The 20,663-nt window shown below is 44.9% G+C and overlaps 1 protein-coding gene across 1 annotated transcript in view; it reads left to right on the top strand.

Moving 5' to 3' along the window:
- mdfi (MyoD family inhibitor) overlaps positions 1 to 20,663 on the top strand; it is a 77,797-nt gene that overhangs the window by 43,374 nt on the left and 13,760 nt on the right. The window contains exon 3 of the mRNA XM_080785945.1: positions 57 to 198. Within this exon, the coding sequence (XP_080642071.1) occupies positions 135 to 198 (64 nt within the window). The 5' untranslated portion in view covers positions 57 to 134. The remainder of the gene's footprint in view (positions 1 to 56; positions 199 to 20,663) is intronic.

Raw genomic sequence — 20,663 nt, forward strand, 5'->3', positions numbered from 1 at the left:
TCTCTCCGTGTGTGTGTGTGTGTGTGTGTGTGTGTGTGTCTCTCTCTTTCCTCCAGATGTAGCCCATACCCAGACGCCCCTCATACCCAGGTCAAAGGTCACCTCAGAGGGGTTGCTAGGCGACGGCGGGGACAATGGCAACAACAACAACAGCCCTCTCGCAGCCAGACCTGGCAACCACGAGCAGCAGCATCACCTGTGAGTGCACGCACACACACACACACACACACGCACATGAAAACGCACCGCAGGGCACGCACACATACACACACTAGCCTGGGCAGCATTCCTTTTCGGGTTCATGATCCGGTCGGGAGCGGATGATATCGCGACGTCATTGTTTGTGTAGTCATTGTTTTGTAGTCATTGTTTTGTAGTCATTGTTTTGTAGTCATTGTTTTGTAGTCATCAGGATCGCTACGTCATTGTTTTGTAGTCATCAGGATCGTTACGTCATGTTGTAGTCATTGTTTTGTAGTCATCAGGATCGTTACGTCATGTTGTAGTCATTGTTTTGTAGTCATCTGGATCGTTACGTCATTGTTTTTGTAGTCATTGTTTTGTAGTCATCAGGATCATTACGTCATGTTGTAGTCATTGTTTTGTATAGTCATCAGGACCGTTACGTCATGTTGTAGTCATTGTTTTGTAGTCATCAGGATCGTTACGTCATTGTTTTGTAGTCATTGTTTTGTAGTCATCAGGACCGTTACCGTCATGTTGTAGTCATCGTTTTGTAGTCATCAGGATCGTTATGTCATGTTGTAGTCATTGTTTTGTAGTCATCACGACCGTTACGTCATGTTGTAGTCATTGTTTTGTAGTCATCAGGATCGTTACGTCATGTTGTAGTCATTGATGTAGTCATCAGGATCGTTACGTCATGTTGTAGTCATTGTTTTGTAGTCATCAGGCCGGAACGATCAATCTGGAAGGTCAGGCCAAAATGGGTTAACAAGATAGCTGTCTATAAGTTCTCTTATAATGTTAATGCAGGGCTCCAGTATGTCTCTAAATGTTTTGATGAATTGAACAATGTGGACCCTGTTGTAACAAGTGCAACGCTTAATTGGGTCGTCCACTCACAGTTAACAATTCTACAAACTGTTAATAAATATTTCAATCAATCAATCAAAACTCCTCATAATATGGAATACTACACATATTTCATTGTATAGTGACTCGTGACTCGAGAGGACTCCGTGTGGGGGGAGAGTCCCGGGTCCCTTAATTGCTCCGAGACCGAGTCAAGACAAATTAACGGCGCGAGACAGAGACGAGACAGAGCAAAATGGAAATGTGGACTCGAGACGAGTCAAGGACTCGAGAACTACAGCGCTGTAGTTTTAACTGTAAAACAAGCATTTCTCTTGCGAGGACTGTAGGAAAATGGTCCTCTCAAAACGTTGTGTTCTCGCATTCTACTCCACTTGTGGATAATTGGCACGCACACACACACAGACACACACACATGTAGCACAACACACACACACACACACACACACACACACACACACGCGCACACACGCACACACACCACACAGACTCAAAGGAATCGCTGAGTGTTTCGGTTCCATTACCGATCCCTGCGATGCGATGAGTCACACACACACGTTGTCTCGACCTTTTAACAAATAATATACGTATACACACACCCCTGAAGAAATATATAGGTCAGATAATGGCAAGCCCACGCACACACACACACACGCACACACACACACACACACACACACACACGCACACACGCACTGAACTAGAAATAATAACATATCACGTGTTGTTCTGCAGCAGCGTGTCTACATACACGCGACTCTCCTCGAGCTGAAATGAAACACCTTCGTTCCCCTCCTCCTCCTCCGCCTCCTCCCATCTGTGAGCGTTTGGTCTGGCCTTTGCTCTGTTCCTCTTGTCTCCGTTGCTCTGGTCTGTCGAGAGGTGGGTGTGTGTGTGTGGAGGCAGTTGCCGGGACAACGCAGGCATAAGATATAAGTTTGGGGATTTTGAGCTTGACGGGGCGAGGGTGTGCATGCGTTTGGTTCCGACAGGCATTAGTCTGACACCCTAAAAACCCTATGAACACAACCCTATAAACCTGACCTCACCACCGGAAGCCATGGGTGAGTTTGAACCCATTCTGACCTGAGATCAGATTCTAAAAATGACTTCTACATCCCGACAGTTTGACTTGAGATCAGATTCTAAAAATGACTTCTACATCCCGACACTAAAAATGACTTCTACATCCCCGACAGTTTTCTGAAAAAGCTATGTTTCTATGTCAGTGGTTCTTCCATTTTTCAAAAAAAAGCACTCGGTGGCGCTCGTAAATGTACTTTAAGTACTAAAAGTAAAAGTAACTCATTGTGTACTTGCGTTGCGACGCATTGTGAGCGTGACGATCGGCTATTGTCAATTGGCCGAAATGTATAGGGGTTGAAGTGGTTAATGTATGTTTTCTTAATCAAAATTAAAATCATACGTCCATCTTCAACCGCTTATCCAGAGTCAGGTCTCGGGGGTATAACATTTCCAACAGAGACTTCCAGACTTTCATAATTATATTCTATAGAGTCCCCAGACCCACTTTGAGAAGCACTGATCTATAGCCTCTATTATATTAGGATTCAAATCAGAGTTCTGGAACAAGCTAAAGTTATCATTCCTTCTGCAGTCAATAGTGAGACAGAGAGAGAAAGAGATAGAGAGAGAGAGAGAGAGAGAGAGAGAGAGATGCTATCATTCGTTTTGGATCTGGTCTACACACCTCATCAGCAACATTCTGCATGCAATATAAACCTTCATATTATTTTATAAACCTTAACAATTTTCCTTGAAGCATAGACGGTATCTTGTTACTAACATATTAGATCTATATATAGTCAAAATTGCCAATGACCTCCGACGTGAGCAAAGCTTTATGGTATCTGCAGTTCATCTCATTAGATGCGAGTATAACATTCGACACGACGGAACCGCAATATTCTTATCAGCCTCCTGGGGGAAATGTATTGGCCTTCAGTGGCGATACGTCGTCTGCCGTCATTAAAATCAGCTGGGGGGGGGGGGGGGTGGGGCCTGATGATATCGCAAGTGGGCCCTTCAATAATTGGCAAAATACACATCGCGAGATTTGAAAGATTATACCCCAGAGCAATATAATATGATAATAACATAATTTAAGACCTTGAAAATGTAAGTCATGCGTTCATTCACTGTATAAGGTATAAGAACGTCTCTCATAGACAGATTACATTTTGTTAATGTTTTTTGGGCCAATCAGTTCACAGATTGGCTCCATTGATACAAGCCAATCGATTGATTGATCATTTGCAAGTGAGCATGCGCTCACGGCCCCACCCCGATAGGATGCCCACTTAACACGCCATCCAATCGCAACAGCCGGCGGGTGGGTCCATTCGGTTCCGTCCGTCCACTCTGTGTAAACAACATATTGCGCTTATCTGTGGGATGAATAGCCATTATAATATTTAATAACTGGGGTCACAGATATATACAGTATACATAATCCTATCGAATGGGGTCTATGACCTAATAGAGGTCAAACTGGGGGTCCTTGAAATTAACCCATTCTGGTCGGGAACCCCCGGCCTATATGCTTGGTGTTTTAAGCATATACATGTTATGCTTTAGCCTACAAGTTCCTATGAACTTGTAGATCGGCTATTTTTGAAAAACCTTGGAAAATGTGGTGAAAAATCTTTGAATATATATATTCTTTCAGAGCGAACGTATTTTTAATAAATATTTTGAGATGGTGGGGTCGACGGGCCAAATACATATCATTCTAGGGGGTCCTTGACATGAATAGTTTGAGAACCTATACTGACATAGAAACGTTCAGAATACGGTCAGGATTTTAGAAGACATTTGTATCGAATCGTCCTCAGGTCTAAATGGGTTAAAACAAAAAAAAAAGTTGAGAATGACTATATTACAGGCCTGAAATCATAGATAAATGAAACAAGATGAAAGGCGTGAACTGTTGACTTGTTCTTTAACAACATTATTACATAAATGATTACATGCTGTAGCTAATGGAAACACGCTGCATGCTTTAAACCATTCTCGACGGCAACCCCTTTTGGTGTTTTAAGCGTTATCTTATAGCTATTGAAAAATAGCAGATCTACAAGCTCGTAGCGCGGCACCCGGTGCCGCGCTACAAGCTTGTAGATCTGCTATAGATCTGCTATTTTTGAAAAATCGTGAAAATGTTGTGCAAATCTTTGAATACTTTCAGAGCGAACGTTTTTAACTCAAATCGTTGCTTCTGGGAGGTCCCTGGAGCAACATATATTCAGATGGGGGGGGGGGGGGGTCGGTGGCCATGAAATACAGATAATTCTGGGGGTCCTTGACATGAAAAAGGTTGAGCACCGCTGACACATATAGAAACATGTTTTTTTTCCAGAAAACTGTCAGGATTTAGAAGACATTAAGTGGAATCGTCCTCTGGGTCACAATGGGTTAAACAAGAAGAAAGTGGCAAGTCACGCTCTGCGACGCTTCCAGTCCCTTGAAACAAACTTTAAAGCCCTCTTTCTTTCTTTCTTTCTACAAACCTTGAACTTGTTCAAGCGTCTCGCGCTCCGTGACATTTTGTGTCACAACAGAGTCATTGCGCAATATGCTGTCACGCACGCCATCGACATAAAAATCACACCCGTGTGAAGTGAGGCGCTCTCATCGTCATACATTACCATATAGCGTTTATCTTCGTCCAAGTTACGTCCTCACCTTCGTCGTCAATGTTTGTGTTTTACACAGACACTCAAAGCTGGCCATTCGTCGTCAGTGGCGTTCAATGTTTGTGTTAACACAATGTTCGTCACTGTTTGCAACAAAACCCTCAAAGCTGGACATAGGAGGGGCTATAGCGCCCCCTCCAATAAGTAGACGCCTCATTGGACGTCGCAGTTCATTAGAGCCAGTGATGTGTCCAGCATAAGGAGGAAGTGGCTGCCACTCAAGTGACTATACTGGCCAATCATAGCGCGTCTTTTCCCGGGGACTTATCAATTCAATACAAATGAGCAGCATTATTGGCCTGAGAAAACATTTACATTGCCTGTCTGATTGGCCCCCAGAGCCTGTACTCTATACACGCCCCCCAGAGCCTGTACTCTATACACACCCCCAGAGCCTGTACTATATACACGCCCCCAGAGCCTGTACTCTATACACACCCCCAGAGCCTGTACTATATACACGCCCCCAGAGCCTGTACTCTATACACACCCCCAGAGCCTGTACTCTATACACGCCCCCAGAGCCTGTACTCTATACTCACCCCCAGAGCCTGTACTCTATACACGCGCCCAGAGCCTGTACTCTATACACGCCCCCAGAGCCTGTACTCTATACACGCCCCCAGAGCCTGTACTCTATACACGCCCCCAGAGCCTGTACTCTATAGACGCCCCCAGAGCCTGTACTCTATACACGCCCCCAGAGCCTGTACTCTATACACGCCCCCAGAGCCTGTACTATATACACGCCCCCCAGAGCCTGTACTCTATACACACCCCAGAGCCTGTACTCTATAGACGCCCCCAGAGCCTGTACTCTATAGACGCCCCCAGAGCCTGTACTCTATACACGCCCCAGAGCCTGTACTCTATACACGCCCCCAGAGCCTGTACTCTATACACGCCCCCAGAGCCTGTACTCTATACACGCCCCCAGAGCCTGTACTCTATACACACCCCCAGAGCCTGTACTCTATACACGCCCGGGCCCCAGAGCCTATACTCTATACACGCACCCAGAGCCAGAGGAGGCGTCCACTTTTCTATATTATATATGTGTGTCACTATTACTGTGAGCTCTATAGTTCCCGGAACCCTGGACAGTCATGGGCGTCACGCACGCGCGCGCACAGTCGCACAGTCGCACACAAACATGTATCATCACAGCTAGTTGTGGTATAACTCAATAGCCAGGCGCTATACAGTCAGAAGTGGCTTATATACGCAGAGCGTGTGCGTGTGAACCGTGGGCGTGTGTGCGCGTATACGTCTGTCTGTCTACCTGTCCCTCATTTGTGTGCACTATATTGTGTATTGTGGTCGGATCCCACCCCCCCCCCCCCCCCCCCCCCCCCCCCCCCCCCCCCACTCTCTCCTCTCTCTCTCTCTCTCTCTCTCACTGTACAATCACATACAGAATAACTTTCTGTCTTAATCTCTCCTTTGATTTCTCTCTCTCTCTCTCTCTCTCTCTCTCTCTCTCTCTCTCTCTCTGTCTCTCTCTCTCTCTCCCTCTCTCTCTCTGTTTCTCCATTTTTTTGGGTACATTTTTACGTCCCTATAAATCCCTGCTCACTCCACCACGTCGCACCATATGCTGCTCTCGCAGCTAGAGAGAGAGTTACGCAACACCACGCCTTAACGGACAAAATGTACAGCCATGTGTACTGATCCTCTCTCCGTGTGTGTGTGTGTGTGTGTGTGTGCGTGCGCGCGTCAAACGCCTCCTCCATCCATCCCTTCTTCCGTCTGTATATACTTTTGACCACCCGATACAGCATTCTGGGAGCAAAACATCGGGCGAAAAATAGCAAATGTATATGCCGTGAGCCCTGCAGTATATTTATACAAGAAGTCTATACACGATTAGAGAATGTATAGAAGAATGTTAATTTGATCAACGTTAGGCCTGTTATCTCTCCTAATGGTATATACCGACATGAATACGAGCTGTGGACACACGCTTATCCAACGACAATAAAACATGCTTCCGTTCTGTGTCCGAGAGGCTAAAAATATCATCGCTAGACCCGCACTCTCGCGTCGCCATGTCTTTGTTTTGCGTTATTAGAGCGTGTACGGACGTATTATATCTGTGTCCGCGGTCCCGCAAACCAGCCATGCCGCCATTACTTCAGAGGTATTGGCTATTAGCTATAGCTCGTTATCCAACCGTCACGTCAGCTGTGCTGCAGAGACTTTACAGGTTGTAAACGGGCTGTGACTCAGGTCTGTATATGGCCGCCTTGCCACTTCATATAAGTATATAACGTTGGACCTTTTCGGCTTGTAAATATTTGGTGGGGGGGGGGGGGGGGGGGTTGACATTAAGGTTATCAGAGGCTCTTGCCCGGAAATTAAATCAAAATTAGTGTTAAATAGAGTTGCTAACTGTTGGTGTATACCGAGTGGCAACAGTTACTTTGAACTCTGAATGAGCACTGCTGTAAATACTTTAGCATTATGGCATGTTATTTCATGCATATATTATATTGTTTAGAATGTTCAAAAAATCTTCAAAATAGTTTTTGTTGTTCTCATGTGGCCTATATAATGATAATAACAACAGTCGCTTCCTTTAGGGCTGGTGCTTTCCCAGACCCGGTTTGCTTTTTTCTCTCACATAATTTGGCAACGCTGGGTCTGCGGTGAGGTCATTGGGACGTGACGTACGTACACGAAGGTGTCAGCCTGCGTGTGTATGTGTGTGCGTGTGTGTGTGTGCGAGCGTGCATGCGTGCGTATGCGTGTGAGGAAACAGAAGCCATTCCTCAGCCCAGATGCTGTGTCTCACATTGATGACATCATGCCCGTAACATGTGTCTGGCTTTGGGCCTGTGATAAGCTGTCTGTGAGAACCATGTGTGTTAACACTGTGTGCGTGCGTGCGTGCGTGCGTGCGAGCGTGCGTGCGGAATGTTTACTATGCATTTGTATGTGTCTGCTATGGCTGTCACGATTAATCACAATTAATTGTCACACAAATAACTGAGATGAACAATTTAATTATATATTTTTTTCACTAAACATTTGAACGTACATTTGTATTTCCAAATTGCACAGGGCAAGATATGACAAATACAAGTACACAAAGAAATCATTGACGCATTTTTTTTTCTCTTGTTTTTATGGACATTTTTCAAAATGGAAAACGATCGAAAATAATTGTGACTATTGTGACAGGCCTATCCGTGCGTGCGTGCGTGCGTGTGCGTGTTGTGTGTGCGAGCGTGTGCGTGTGTGAGAGACGGATGTCAGAATGATGGGGTGTGTGTGTGCTGTGTGTGTGTGTGTGTGTGCGTGTGTGTGTGTGTGTGTGTGAGAGTGAGGGAAATGCTGAGGTGGGTCTGGTGGTTGTCATTCATTAAAGGGGAGGGGCCGTGATGACATTCAAGGGGAGGGAATGTGAGTACTGCATGCTGTAGTGGCTGGTGGGAAATGTAACAGGACCTCGATGACACTGCCTTTTAATTACACGCGTTCTGCTGGCTCTCTCTCTCTCTCTCCCTCTCCCTCTCTCTCTCTCTCTCTCTCTCTCTCCCACTTTGAAGAACCACTGGTTTACAAATTTGGTGTTGTTTTTGTCAGCAAATTATAGTTTTAGTCATAGTCTCTTGAATATAGTTTTAATTTGGTTTCAGTCACATTTTAGCCACCTTGGAATGTTTTAGTGCAATAGTTTTGTTGACTAAATATCATGATATTTTAGTCAACTAGTTGATTTAGTCGACTAAAGTCGCAGTGGGCAGAGAGAGCTATACGTCCTTGAGGAGCAGATCTACTGTAGGCCTACAAGCTCACAACGTGTCACACAGAGCTTGTAGATCTGCTATTTTCAGCATGCAACCGCAAGTGTAAAATGACTTATACATGGATCTCTTGTCCACTATATAGTCACTTCCTATAACATTTTTGTCTCGTTTTAATTAGTTGACGAAATTGTCAATATATTTAGTCTTATAGCTTTGGTCATCGTTAGCTTTCATTTAGTTTCCCTTTAGTTTTGGTCAGTGAAAACAAGTTAGTCGACGAACATTTTGCCTTCGTCTAGTTTTAGTCGACGAAACCAACACTGCCACAAAATGTCAAGGCATATTTTATCCACACTTTTCCTGGGCTGTGTGTGCGCTCCAGTTCCTGTTGATTTCATTGGATATCATTGGTCATCTGACCAGTTTCATTGGCTTTCATTGGATCAAATCGACAGGCACACTGGAGCACACACAGCCCAGGAAAAGTGTGGATAGACCCACATCCTATATATGCAGAGCAAGATGTGAATCGTCTTCAGTAGCTATACTCCACTTTGACCCAATACGTGTCCTTCACAGATCACTGCTTTCTTTCTGAGTATAGTTTACAAAGGGACCTTTTTTTAGGGGGCCGTGTCCACAGCATTGCGACCCTTTGAGCTGGCGGTATACTATAGCGTAGCCATGTTGCAACTTCAAATTTGAACACACAGCGTTCCAAAAACCACCACAGGCCGGTCGGTCGTGTATCCGACCGGCCTTGAGTCGGTTGGATACTCCCGTTTTCCTAGAACACGGTTGTCCAGAACCGGCACAACAGGCTCTGGGTCAGGCTCCGCCCAGTCATGGACCAGTGGACCTAAAGAGCCTATATAAGTCCCCTCACCTCTAGAATCCCCCCCCCTGCCATTGCATGGCATTGTCATGGCAACGCCCACACCTGCCATTTGATTACTTCAGTCCAGTAAAAGACCAGTCGTCCACGTTTCACAGTCAGTTTGCACTCTTCAAGACACATGTCGGACAGATACAGTGATCTCCATATATGGGCACAAAAGGTGGACACTGGACAGACTGTTAAAACAGGGGGGTTTTGTCAACGGGAATTGCATACTATAGACGTTCCCAAGTAGGCCGGCCGCATGGCCGTCAGGCACGAGTCTAGTCTATACGGTATAAGGAGGCACTAGCATGCGCCCCCGGGGCAGTCAGGATGGGAACAGTTCAACTTTTTAGGAGCTAAGGCTGCTCCTTTGATCCTCCTCCTCCCGGGCTGTTATCCGACAACCCGGTAATTTACGACCAAAGCGTTTGAATCGTTGCCACGACCACAAGAAGAACTCCATGTTTACATTGTTTTATGCTACGCCCCTATAGTGTCCCATGCATGATGACTCAGACAAAACCATAAATAAACCTGATACTGCTCATATGTAGGCACGTTGTCACTATGTGACTCAGACGTGCAATGCGAGAGTGCGGTGTGTAGCCGCAACAGGGACTCTTGAATCGCTATATCTAACATCCTGGTCTAGAGCTCTAGTCTACAGTGTTAAACTACAGAGCCTTTGATATAGACAAGAGTTACGCAAACTGCGTTCACTTCACGGGGGCTGGTACCGGGAAGTATATAGGCAGAAATGCATTGAACAGCCCAGCTATAATGATCTTAAAATCCCTTTATTTTAGATTGTTTTGTAGTAATATAGTACAACATAAAACATTCAAAGAGACTTTAGTTGTTATGTATACCTTCCAATACTTTAAAAAACAGTTGTCATGTTGTCACACATGCTTAAAATAGCTCTTTGTTTGTGCCGCCCTCGTTGAAAACAATGCATTTCCAACACTCTAACCTATATCTAACATCAGGGTCTATAGAGCGCTACAGTGCAAAGATTCCTGCCCCGACATTATAGTGACATTATCCTCACAACACATACGCACACACACGCACGCACACACGCACGCACGCAAGCACGCACGCACGTAACCACGCACTTTTTTTTTACCGTCAATGAGGTGACACAGAGGTGAGTGGTTATAGTCAAGCTTCCATGGAGGGGGGGTGTGGGGGGGTGATGTCACAGGGGTCGTGTCAGGGGTGAGGGGGTCATGAGTGGGTGTGGGTTGATCACAGAGCTGTATAGCTCATCATGTCACACTCACTCTCTCCGTCTTATCTTACTCCTTCTCTCTCTCTCTCTCTCTCTCTCTCTCTCTCTCCCGAAACGTAAAAAACACATGCTGTCCTCCTCCCTGACTGACGAGCTTATGGCTGCCTCTGAAAGGGGATATTATGTGGTGTGTTTGTGTAGTTTGTTTTGCCCTGCAGCAGTCCCCCCCCAGACAGAGTGTAGAGCGCCTGGGAAATGTAGTTTGTTTTGCCCTGCAGCAGTCCCCCCCACCAGACAGAGTGTATAGAGCGCCTGGGAAATGTAGTTTGTTTTTCCCCGCAGCAGTCCCCCCCCACCAGACAGAGTGTATAGAGCGCCTGCGGGAAATGTAGTTTGTTTTGCCCTGCAGCAGTCAGTCCCCCCCCCCAGACAGAGTGTATAGAGCGCCTGGGAAATGTAGTTTGTTTTGCCCTGCAGCAGTCCCCCCCCACCAGACAGAGTGTATAGAGCGCCTGGGAAATGTTGAAGCCGCCACCACCCTACTGGCCAAGGTTGGAACTGCACGCGGGCGAAGTATATCTAGACATGCACCAGCAAAAGAGGGTTTTAACAGAGAGCGTTTACACTTTAGGCAGTGTTGGAAAGTAACCAAGTACTTTTACTTAAGTACTGTACTTGAGTTACATTTTGAGGTGTTTGTACTTTACTTGAGTATTTTCAATTTCCAGTACTTTTACTTCTACTCCACTACATCTCAGAGCCGACATTTTAACTTTTGCGCCATTACAATTATTTGAAAACTTTAGTAATACTAGTTACTTTGGAGATTTAAATTTTGATTAGAATTAACCACTTCAACCCTATATACATTTCGGCCAATTGAAAATAGCCGATCTACAAGCTTCACAATGCATTGTGAGCTTGTGGATCTGCTACTTTCAATAGATTGTACGCATTTTAAACTTGTGAAATGGCACATTCTGCACAATGAGTACTTTTACTTGTAGTACTTTAGGTACATTTTGATGCCGATACTTTTGTACTTTTACTCAAGTACATTTTCAATTCCGTATACTTTTACTTGTAGTTTTACGAAGTAGTTTTAAATTGCAGTATTGGTACTTTTACTTAAGTAAAAGAATAGAGTACTTTTTTTCCCACCACTGAATTCACGCGTGTTCGTTCATGGAGGTTATAAGCACTTCCTTAATGTTGACGTCACTATGACATGAAATCAAGAACAATTAATTGCAGGTGCTTCAAACGCCACTGAGCAACTTCCATTGAAATGAATGAACACAGTAGCTGGGGCCAAGGGGTTGTACGCCCTCTAGTTAATATATGACTCTATGGTTTTACCATATAATTATAATACTGAAGTACAGTAGAAGCTGATAAATATACTGTATAGGGCTTACATGTTGAGGACGACACCTTTCAGGGTGAAATGTATTTGGGGAAATATTCAGCTTGGCTTTACATGGTTAGACATTTATAGGGCTCCATTTTCGTCACCGCTAAACCCCTTATCCCTAAACGTCTTTGCCTTTAAACATTTTTGAATAGTTAAAATGGCCTAGTCTACAAGCTCACAATGTGTCAATGTATAGTTTGGCTAGTTGAACTATTCAAAAATGTTTTTCAAAATAGTAAAAAAAAAAAGGCAAAGAAGATTAGGGATAAGGGGTTTAGCAGGGTGATGAAAATGGAGCCCTTTTAGAGGTTTGGTTTACGGGAGTTATGCCCGATATATATGCTTACATTACACGGAAGTGTCACGAACCAGGAAATAGCCGGTGTGCATTTTGGAAAAGGATAGAGACCGCGCGGTATTAATTTAGATGGAAGTTGCTCAGTGGCGTCTTGAGGCACCCGGAAGTACAATTATAACTCAATGGCTCGAGTGAGCGGAAGTTATAGTCCGGACGTCAAAGTCATGAACGTCCGTCCACCTCCAGTTCCTCTTTTCACCAGTAGGCATAGTGGCAGCTTCAACATTGGATAGCCTTACTGGGGTGTGTGTGTGTGTGTGTGTGTGCGTGTGTGTGTGCGTGTGCGTGTGCGTGTGTGTGTGTGTGCGTGTGTGTGTGTGTGCGTGCGTGTGTGCATGCGTGCATTTGTGTGAGAGAGTCTCTGTGGAAGTGTCTGAAAAGCAGCCGTTCAACGTGTTGTTGCGTCCAGCCGCATGTACTGTATGTGTGTGTGTGTGTGTGTGTGTGTGTGTGTGTGCGTGTGTGGGTGCGTGCGTTTGTGCAGCCACAGTGTTTACTAAATGAGTCACACGGAGGAACCGGTCGCAGCCGGACGGTGAGTTTCTATGGCGCTCTTTATCCCAAAAAAGAGTTCAGTCGGCCCACATCTCGTGGAGACGACATCCATGTGGGCGACAGTGACTCTCCGGATGTTAGAGCGTCCCGCTTGGCGAACCGGAAGGTTCCCCGGTTGGATCCCCTGAGGGCTCCCCCCACCTAATTCAATTCAATGGGCTTTTTTTGCCAAACGCAAAAAAAGTGGACCAATACAATCAAAACAAAATTGAAATTCAGAAACTCCAATAAATGCATGGAATAACACACAATGATTCATGGAGGTTAGTGTTCCAAATGATATCCTTCTCCTATCAATTCAATTCAAAGGGCTTTATTGGCATGAGAAAACATACGTTTACATTGCCAAAGCAGAAAGAACAATACCTATCACAGCAACTCACAAATCTCTCTGCTGCTGTGTTTGCACAATGTCGTATACTGCCAAAGCGTACTGCCGAAGCATAGCATAATATGGGAGTTTTTTTGTCGTTAGTTTTCGAAATCTCCGTGGATGACTGTAATCTGTGGGACAGCCGTTCCGACCGAAGATCAACCGATAATTCCCAGTAGGTTATACTTATCACACCGATCTTATCTAGCCGGTCGGCTCGTCTGAAGCCTACTAATTGGCGTTGATGACACGTTAACCGATCTTATCGGTCTATAGTCAGGTCCCGATCCTAAGTGATCACAGCGGTCTTGTCTATTGATATAACAGTCAAATCGGGTGTGTGGGAAGTATGTGTCTCTGATGTCTCGGTACGGGTGGACAGATGGGTTAGGAAGTGCATAGCTCGGTTTCCACTTCATTTTGTGTGCAGTGGGTGCATATAATAATAATAATAATAATAATATCTCAAACTTATATAGCGCTTTTCTGAGTACCCAAAGACGCTTTACATGGGGGGGCTTTACAGAGGTAACAACTAATTAAAAACAACTTTAATAGAAAGAAAAGGAAAAATAACACTAAAAGCTAAAGAACATTAAAAGACAGTGAAAAGGGTTAGCTAGGGAAGGCAATTTTGAAGAGGTGGGTTTTGAGGGTGGATTTGAAGGTTTGAAGGGTGTCTTCTCTATAGGGAGACAGGTCTGCCTATATATGACGGCCTTTCTCGATCGCAGAACTGTGCTTACTGAGTCTGTACCTATAGTTTCAATTTTTGTCACGGCGACCACCCGACACCACCCCACTATCCCAGAGTTTAAGGGCTGTATTTTGTCTTAAGTACCAGGTCTTATTCCCTAACTTGAGTAAACTAAAGACCTGGAGGCGTGATCAATGCCATTTGGCTATTCTGAGTGGCCAAAGAGCATTGACCACGCCTCCAGGTCTTTGGTTTACTCAAGTTAGGGAATAAGACCTGGTATACTTAAGACACGCAAAATACAGCCCTTAAGTGTCCAAGTGTCCTTGAGCCAAGACACTGAAGTAACCTCCAATTGCTCCCGATGTGCAGGTTGGTTCCCACGCTCATGGCATGCTCATGGAATTCCTGGAAATATTTCACAAATGAGGAAAAAAAAAAAAAAAACGGTTTTCCAGGCTTGGAAATTGTTTGGGTATATATAGTAAAGGCCTAGATAGTTTTTGTCTAACGTTTTGTCTCACGTTGCTGCACCGTTAACTTATAGATCTATAATTTTTTGGTCACGTGACCCAAGTCTCTCTTAAATATTTAAATGTTCAGTGCATTTCTCCAAAGCGCTATAGCTCTTTACATTACACTATGTATTTCAGAGCAGCTCACAATTGATTTCCAATGCCCTCCTCACCCCCATGGAGCAGAGCTGCTCTGTGAATCCCAGTGGCTCCCATTGAACAGAGAGAGAGCCATTTTGTTTCAATAGTGTGTGTATACGGCTCCATACGCCGAGGGCGGAGGAAAACATTGCAAGGCACCCACCTGCACATCGGGAGCAATTAGGGCCGATTCATACTCCTATTTTAGAGCCGAATAAAAGTCGGTTCGGCGCTGTAGAGCCTATAATGTGACGTCATTTGAGGTTCGGGGGGGCGGGTACCGTCCTAAAGTCGTCTCTTCGGTGCTACTGAACATTTCTGACGAGCCGAAATCATTTCGGCACTACAGCGCCGAAACAGCGGTAAAATAGGAGTATGAATTGGCCCTAAGGGGTTCAGTGTCTTTACTCAAGGAGGCTTTGACACTTATAGTCGGGAGGAGCCGGGAATCGAACCTTCGGATTCCAAGGACAGCCGCTCTATACCTCCTGCAGCCACTGCCGCCCCCTGTCTTGGTGCACTGTGAGAGCGCCTCATTATTGCAAGCCTAAATATATGACACAGACATAATGTTAGGAATCTGGACCACCGTTTCAAGACCAAATATAAGGGCCCCATAAATATAACATAATATATATATGACATGATTATTCTGTTGATACACGGGCATCAACCTGGCACCAACCTGCTATAGGGTTATAGGGTGTTGCTCAAGGACACTTCGGCATGAAGCCAAACCGACGACCCATAACACATAGCATGTTTGCTTAATTGATATTAACCCATTTAGGCCTGACGTCGAAATATTTTCTTTTCTGAAATACCAGCAGTGGTTCTCAATATTTCATGTCAAGGCCCCCAACAATTATTATATGTTGTTCTGGAAATATGTTGGAAATATGTTGTTCCATAGGGACCTCCCCAGGAGCAAAGATTTGAGTTAAAAAACCGAAATTTATATTCAAATATTTGAGGCACATTTTCACGATTTTTCAAAAATAGCAGACCTACAAGTTCATAAACTTGAGCTATGAGCTTGTAGATCTGCTATTTTTCAATAGCTATAAAGTATAACAATGTTTAAATCACCAAAAAAGGGGTTCCTGCCCCAAATGGCTTAATATTATAATGAATTACTTTGAATGTATACAAGGATGTATCGGCCACTACTTTTTTTTTTTTTACCTGCGAAGTTCTCGGGTCGTTGTATATACAGACAGAGCTGTTGTTGCCGCTGTCGTTGGTATAGATATAGAGCCTTAACCCATTCTGACCCGAGATCAGATTCATACGAGGTTTCCACTGGACACACACTGGTCTGATTATAACCCATTCTGACCTGAGATCAGATTCATACGAGGTTTCCACTGGACACACACTGGTCTGATTATAACCCATTCTGACCTGAGATCAGATTCTAAAAAAATGTCAGTCGTTCTTCGATTTTTCAAAAAATAGCAGACCTATACAAGCTCGTAGCGCGCCACTCGGTGGCGCGCTATGAGCTTGTAGATCTGCTATTTTTCAATAGCTAAAGCATAACACGATGCTAACACTAAAATGCGGTTCCCGTTCAGAATGGGCTAATTGAGGAGAGCTCTGGCTAAACCACACTGACTCCGTGTCAACAAGAACACAGAAACACACTGACTGTGTGTCTGGGGCGGACACGAAACATGACTTTTCAGGTGTAATGAAGGGGCGTGTGTGTGTGTGTGTGTGTGTGTGTGTGTGTGTGTGTGTGTGTGTGTGCGTGTGTGAGGGGGTGGGGGGTGTACAGACAGAGAACAAAAAAGGGAACTATACAGACACAGACAGTACAGTACAGTAGTGTTGTTGTGACTCATTCTCTGCGGTGAGTCATTCCCCCTGTGGGACGTCTAGCTATAGCACCTCCTATCCTGCAACCATCACCACCACCTCTGTGTCCCTGATCTGATCTGGTCTGGTCTGGGTTCCCAGAAGTTTTATTTTTCGCCACTAGGCGGGCGAGAAAAAAGGAACTTCTGGGGAAAAAAGGAACGTATCCCTGTGTGAGGGAAGTACGTTGCGCTCAGAATCTGAGCGGACACTCCCCTTTCCGGTCTGAAGCACTGTGCATACCATGAAAATAGTCCGAAGGGAATCCAATTCCAAATTGAATTGTAGTAGGCCACCACCGCTCAAGGAGCAATTGTTTCCCTTCCGTCTTATTTAGATGTAGCGCCCACTCCATGTGGAACCCGCCCCTGTCTTTTGATTCGCATTTCATTTGAAACGCAACGCACTGGGCCACGCCCCTGCTGCACAGGATCTGAGGCCAATTTTCCTAGACTAGATCTGGTCTGATCTGGTCTCGCAAGGCCAAGACAACTATATTCCACAATATCCTATGAATGCTACACACTGTATATATATATATATATATATATATATATAGATATATATATAGTCTGGAATATCTTTATAGAGCTGGATTTTAAATTTATTTCCATTTCTGCTATATAAGCAGCGAGCTGTATATAGCCTATATACGCTTGGATGATTATTAGGATACATTTTTACGCGGCTGTATAAAGACAAAACGGAAGTGGGGAGGATCATCGGCATAATGTATAGCGATGTATAGCATTGAGCCGCAGCCGCTAACATGGACGTTCTGTTCAAAAACCACAGCCTGCCGATGTGTCGCGGGTTTGACTCCCGATCATGATCACCTTTGCCCCACCCCCCCCATCTCTCTCCCCATTTCCTGTCACCATATACTGTGTACACTATCCAAAAATATATCTTTAACCCGTTTTGACCTGAGATCAGATTCTAAAAAATGTCTGTTTGAAAACAGTTTTCTGAAAAAAGCTATGACTGACATAGGTCAGTCGTTTAAAAAAAAAAATAGCAGACCTATACAAGCTCCAGATCTGCTATTTTGAAATAGCTAAAGCATAACATAATGGTTATATAGCTTACAACAATAAATAGTTGTATAAGACTGCAGTTAGCACTGTAATTAGCCACTTTTTTGTATAGTGGGGTAGAAGTAGACAATGTTTGGAGCCGAGATGTATATATAGTATATAGTAAAAGTATTGCACATTGGAAATAATCAAGTAAAGTACAAAATACGTCAAAAGTGCAGTACTTAAATAAATGAACGCAGAAGTTACATCACGCCACTCGCATATACAGTAGCCTATATCTGCCGTGTGCTCGCTCTCTCTCTCTCTCTCTCTCTCTCTCTCTCTCTCTCTCTCTCTGGTTGTGGGTTGCTGGTCCCCCTCATGTCAGCTACCAATCATGTCATTTAGCTCTTTATTTGTTGTTATTTTAAAAGCGCTGAGTCACTGCTGTGCCGCGTGAGTCACACCCAGCAGCACATCCTCCCCGGGCCAAAGAATGCAGCGACCAAACGAGCACAGCTGACTGTTTCCCCCTCTCTCTCTCTCTCTCTCTCTCTCTCTCTCTCTCTCTCTCTCTACATACAAGATACCTTGTATGTACATATGTGTGTGTGTGTGTGTATGCGTGTGCGTGTGAGTAAGCGGTCATTGTTGTCTAGCCTCAATGCGGAGACAGCCGTGACTCTCATGTCTGTGTCTGGTTGTTGTCTCTCGTCTATACCATATTATCTGCATGCTGCCCTGCGCGCGCACGCACGCGCGTACACACGCACGGAAGCACGCACACAAGCAATGTCGGGCTCATACTGTATCTCCACATTGTATAACTTTGTGTGGTTTTGTCGTGAATTTCTCCAGCGGCACACAACAAAAGCATCAAAAGGTATACTATATATATGAACCGTAATATCTGCATTCTTTACTGTGCGGTAGCCGCACTTGCAGGCATGCATGCACGCACACACACACACACACACACACACACACACACACACACACACACACACACACACACACACACACACACACACACACAAACACACACACACAGAAAAAACCTTCCATTTCGCTGCCCAAAATGTTGGGAACCGATATATATTGGGAGAGTAATGTGAGTCCACGTTTGCCCCCCCGATCCGACGTCGTCCCGTCATGAAGCTGATCAGGTGATGATATCTTCATGATGAAGCCATTAACCATAACGCTACGCAGGCCCCGGGGCAACATCCTGTGTGAGCTTCAAGCGAGTGGAGAGTTTTTAAGTTCCGAAGTATAGCAAAAAAACGACAGCGTTTTGGCCCCGGTTTAGTGTTTCTGCCTTGGAAAAATCCCACCATAGTCACAGAGGGTTGCATGTTAAAGGATTTAGATCCAGAGAGGTTTCGGGTGGTACCGGCGTTGCCAATTCCAATCTCCTCTTGTACGTGTGCGTTCATGCTTTACGGAGGGGGGTTTAGCGCACGGTCACGCATGTGCGTCAGAAGCTAGCCGCCGCCGGCCGCGCGTGCCAAAACGTCAAACACAGCAGTTGGAGGAGGTTTGTTTTGTGTGTTTGTTTCTTTTCCCACGTTCGTCTGACTATATGCACACGGCATAGCGTGGTTGTGGTGTTTTCTTTGTTGCGTTTGTTCGTAGTTTGTGTAATTATGTTGGGGGAGTGGGTGGAAACAGGAAAGGAAAACTACAAGCAAAATGGCTGCCAAGTGCATGGCAGGTCAACCACAGCACGATATAGATGGGGCGGAGTTATACAAAATCGTGGAATAATACAAATGAAAAAAAAAAGGTTTGCCAATGTTGAAGGCCATACTTCTTCAGGCGTCGTCACCGGTGTCTGGTGTCGTCCCGGGCTACTACTAGCGCCCCCCTATGGTCGGGGCACACCGCTCGGACAGAATGGTAACTCAACCCTCTCTGGGTCAACTTGTGAAGTTTTGACGTCGAGGGTGCAGTACTGTACCTCTTAAAGTCCAAACGTTGGGGACGTTTTTGGTCAAATTCGTCCCCGATACGTCACCCCAGTCAACTTCTCGGGACTGGGGAGTGGAAATGTGTTGAAATGGAAGTGATGTGGCGTATAGGGCATAATTATTAAGCAACTAGTCGACTAGTACATCCACTAGTCGACCTTGTTGGTACTAGTTGACTAAAAATGAAAGAAATAACGTTCTTTTTTGTTTGTTTTTTTAATTCATTTTGTAGGCCTCAAGATCAGGTAGATTATATAGTCACCAATGTACACAGTTTTTTTTTTTAATGTACAAATATTTATTTACATTTATTTACATAATTGGAAGTTAAACAACTATAGTCGAGTCAAGTCGACTATAGTAAACTAGGCTACTAGTCAACTAGTAAAAAATGACTAGAAGTGAATGCCCTATAGAGTGTGGCATGGCCAGACTGTTGCCTAGTGTCGCAATGTTCAAATGCTTCCATCATACAGTCTGGAGTGACGGAATCTCTGATCATGCAGTAAAATATAAAGCGGAAGTGAAGGCTCCTCCTCCTCCCCACTTCCGTTCTGTCTTTACAGTCGCACAAATGTATCCTAATACAGTATATATACATACAGTAAGACGCCTGAGGGCGAGGTCACGCGCACGCATCTGCCTGGGTGAAGGCTGCAGCACTGGCACTGTGGAATGAGGGGTTGGATCAACATATCCGCCAGTTATGACAGCAGACTGCTGGGCGAGCGCTGGCGCTTTAGGCATGGCGGGGGCCAGATCAACATATACGCAATGAATTCTGTACTGGCCATATAATGGAGCTTGTCTTGAGTGTATACAGGGTTTGATGAGGTCAGATCAACATAATGGAATGTCAGGACAGGTCAGCTCCATATATGGAGATCTAAGGGTGGCAGCGGGGGGGGCAGTTTCTTGAGTGTACAGGGTTTGATGAGGGCCCAGGTAGGGCCCGGGCCTTAGTTTTCGCACCTGAGAACTCTAGTTTTCGCCGGCTGCCGGATCGCGGGTGCACTAATATAGCTTTGGGCCGGTGAGTTGTTAGAGTTGCTGGCCGATATTGATGACATCAGGGATTCTCCATATATGGGCTTATAACATTGATGACATCACGTGATGT

The sequence above is a fragment of the Protomyctophum bolini genome (genome assembly GCF_963924005.1).
Source record: "Protomyctophum bolini genome assembly, chromosome: 2".
Classification (NCBI taxonomy): domain Eukaryota; kingdom Metazoa; phylum Chordata; class Actinopteri; order Myctophiformes; family Myctophidae; genus Protomyctophum; species Protomyctophum bolini.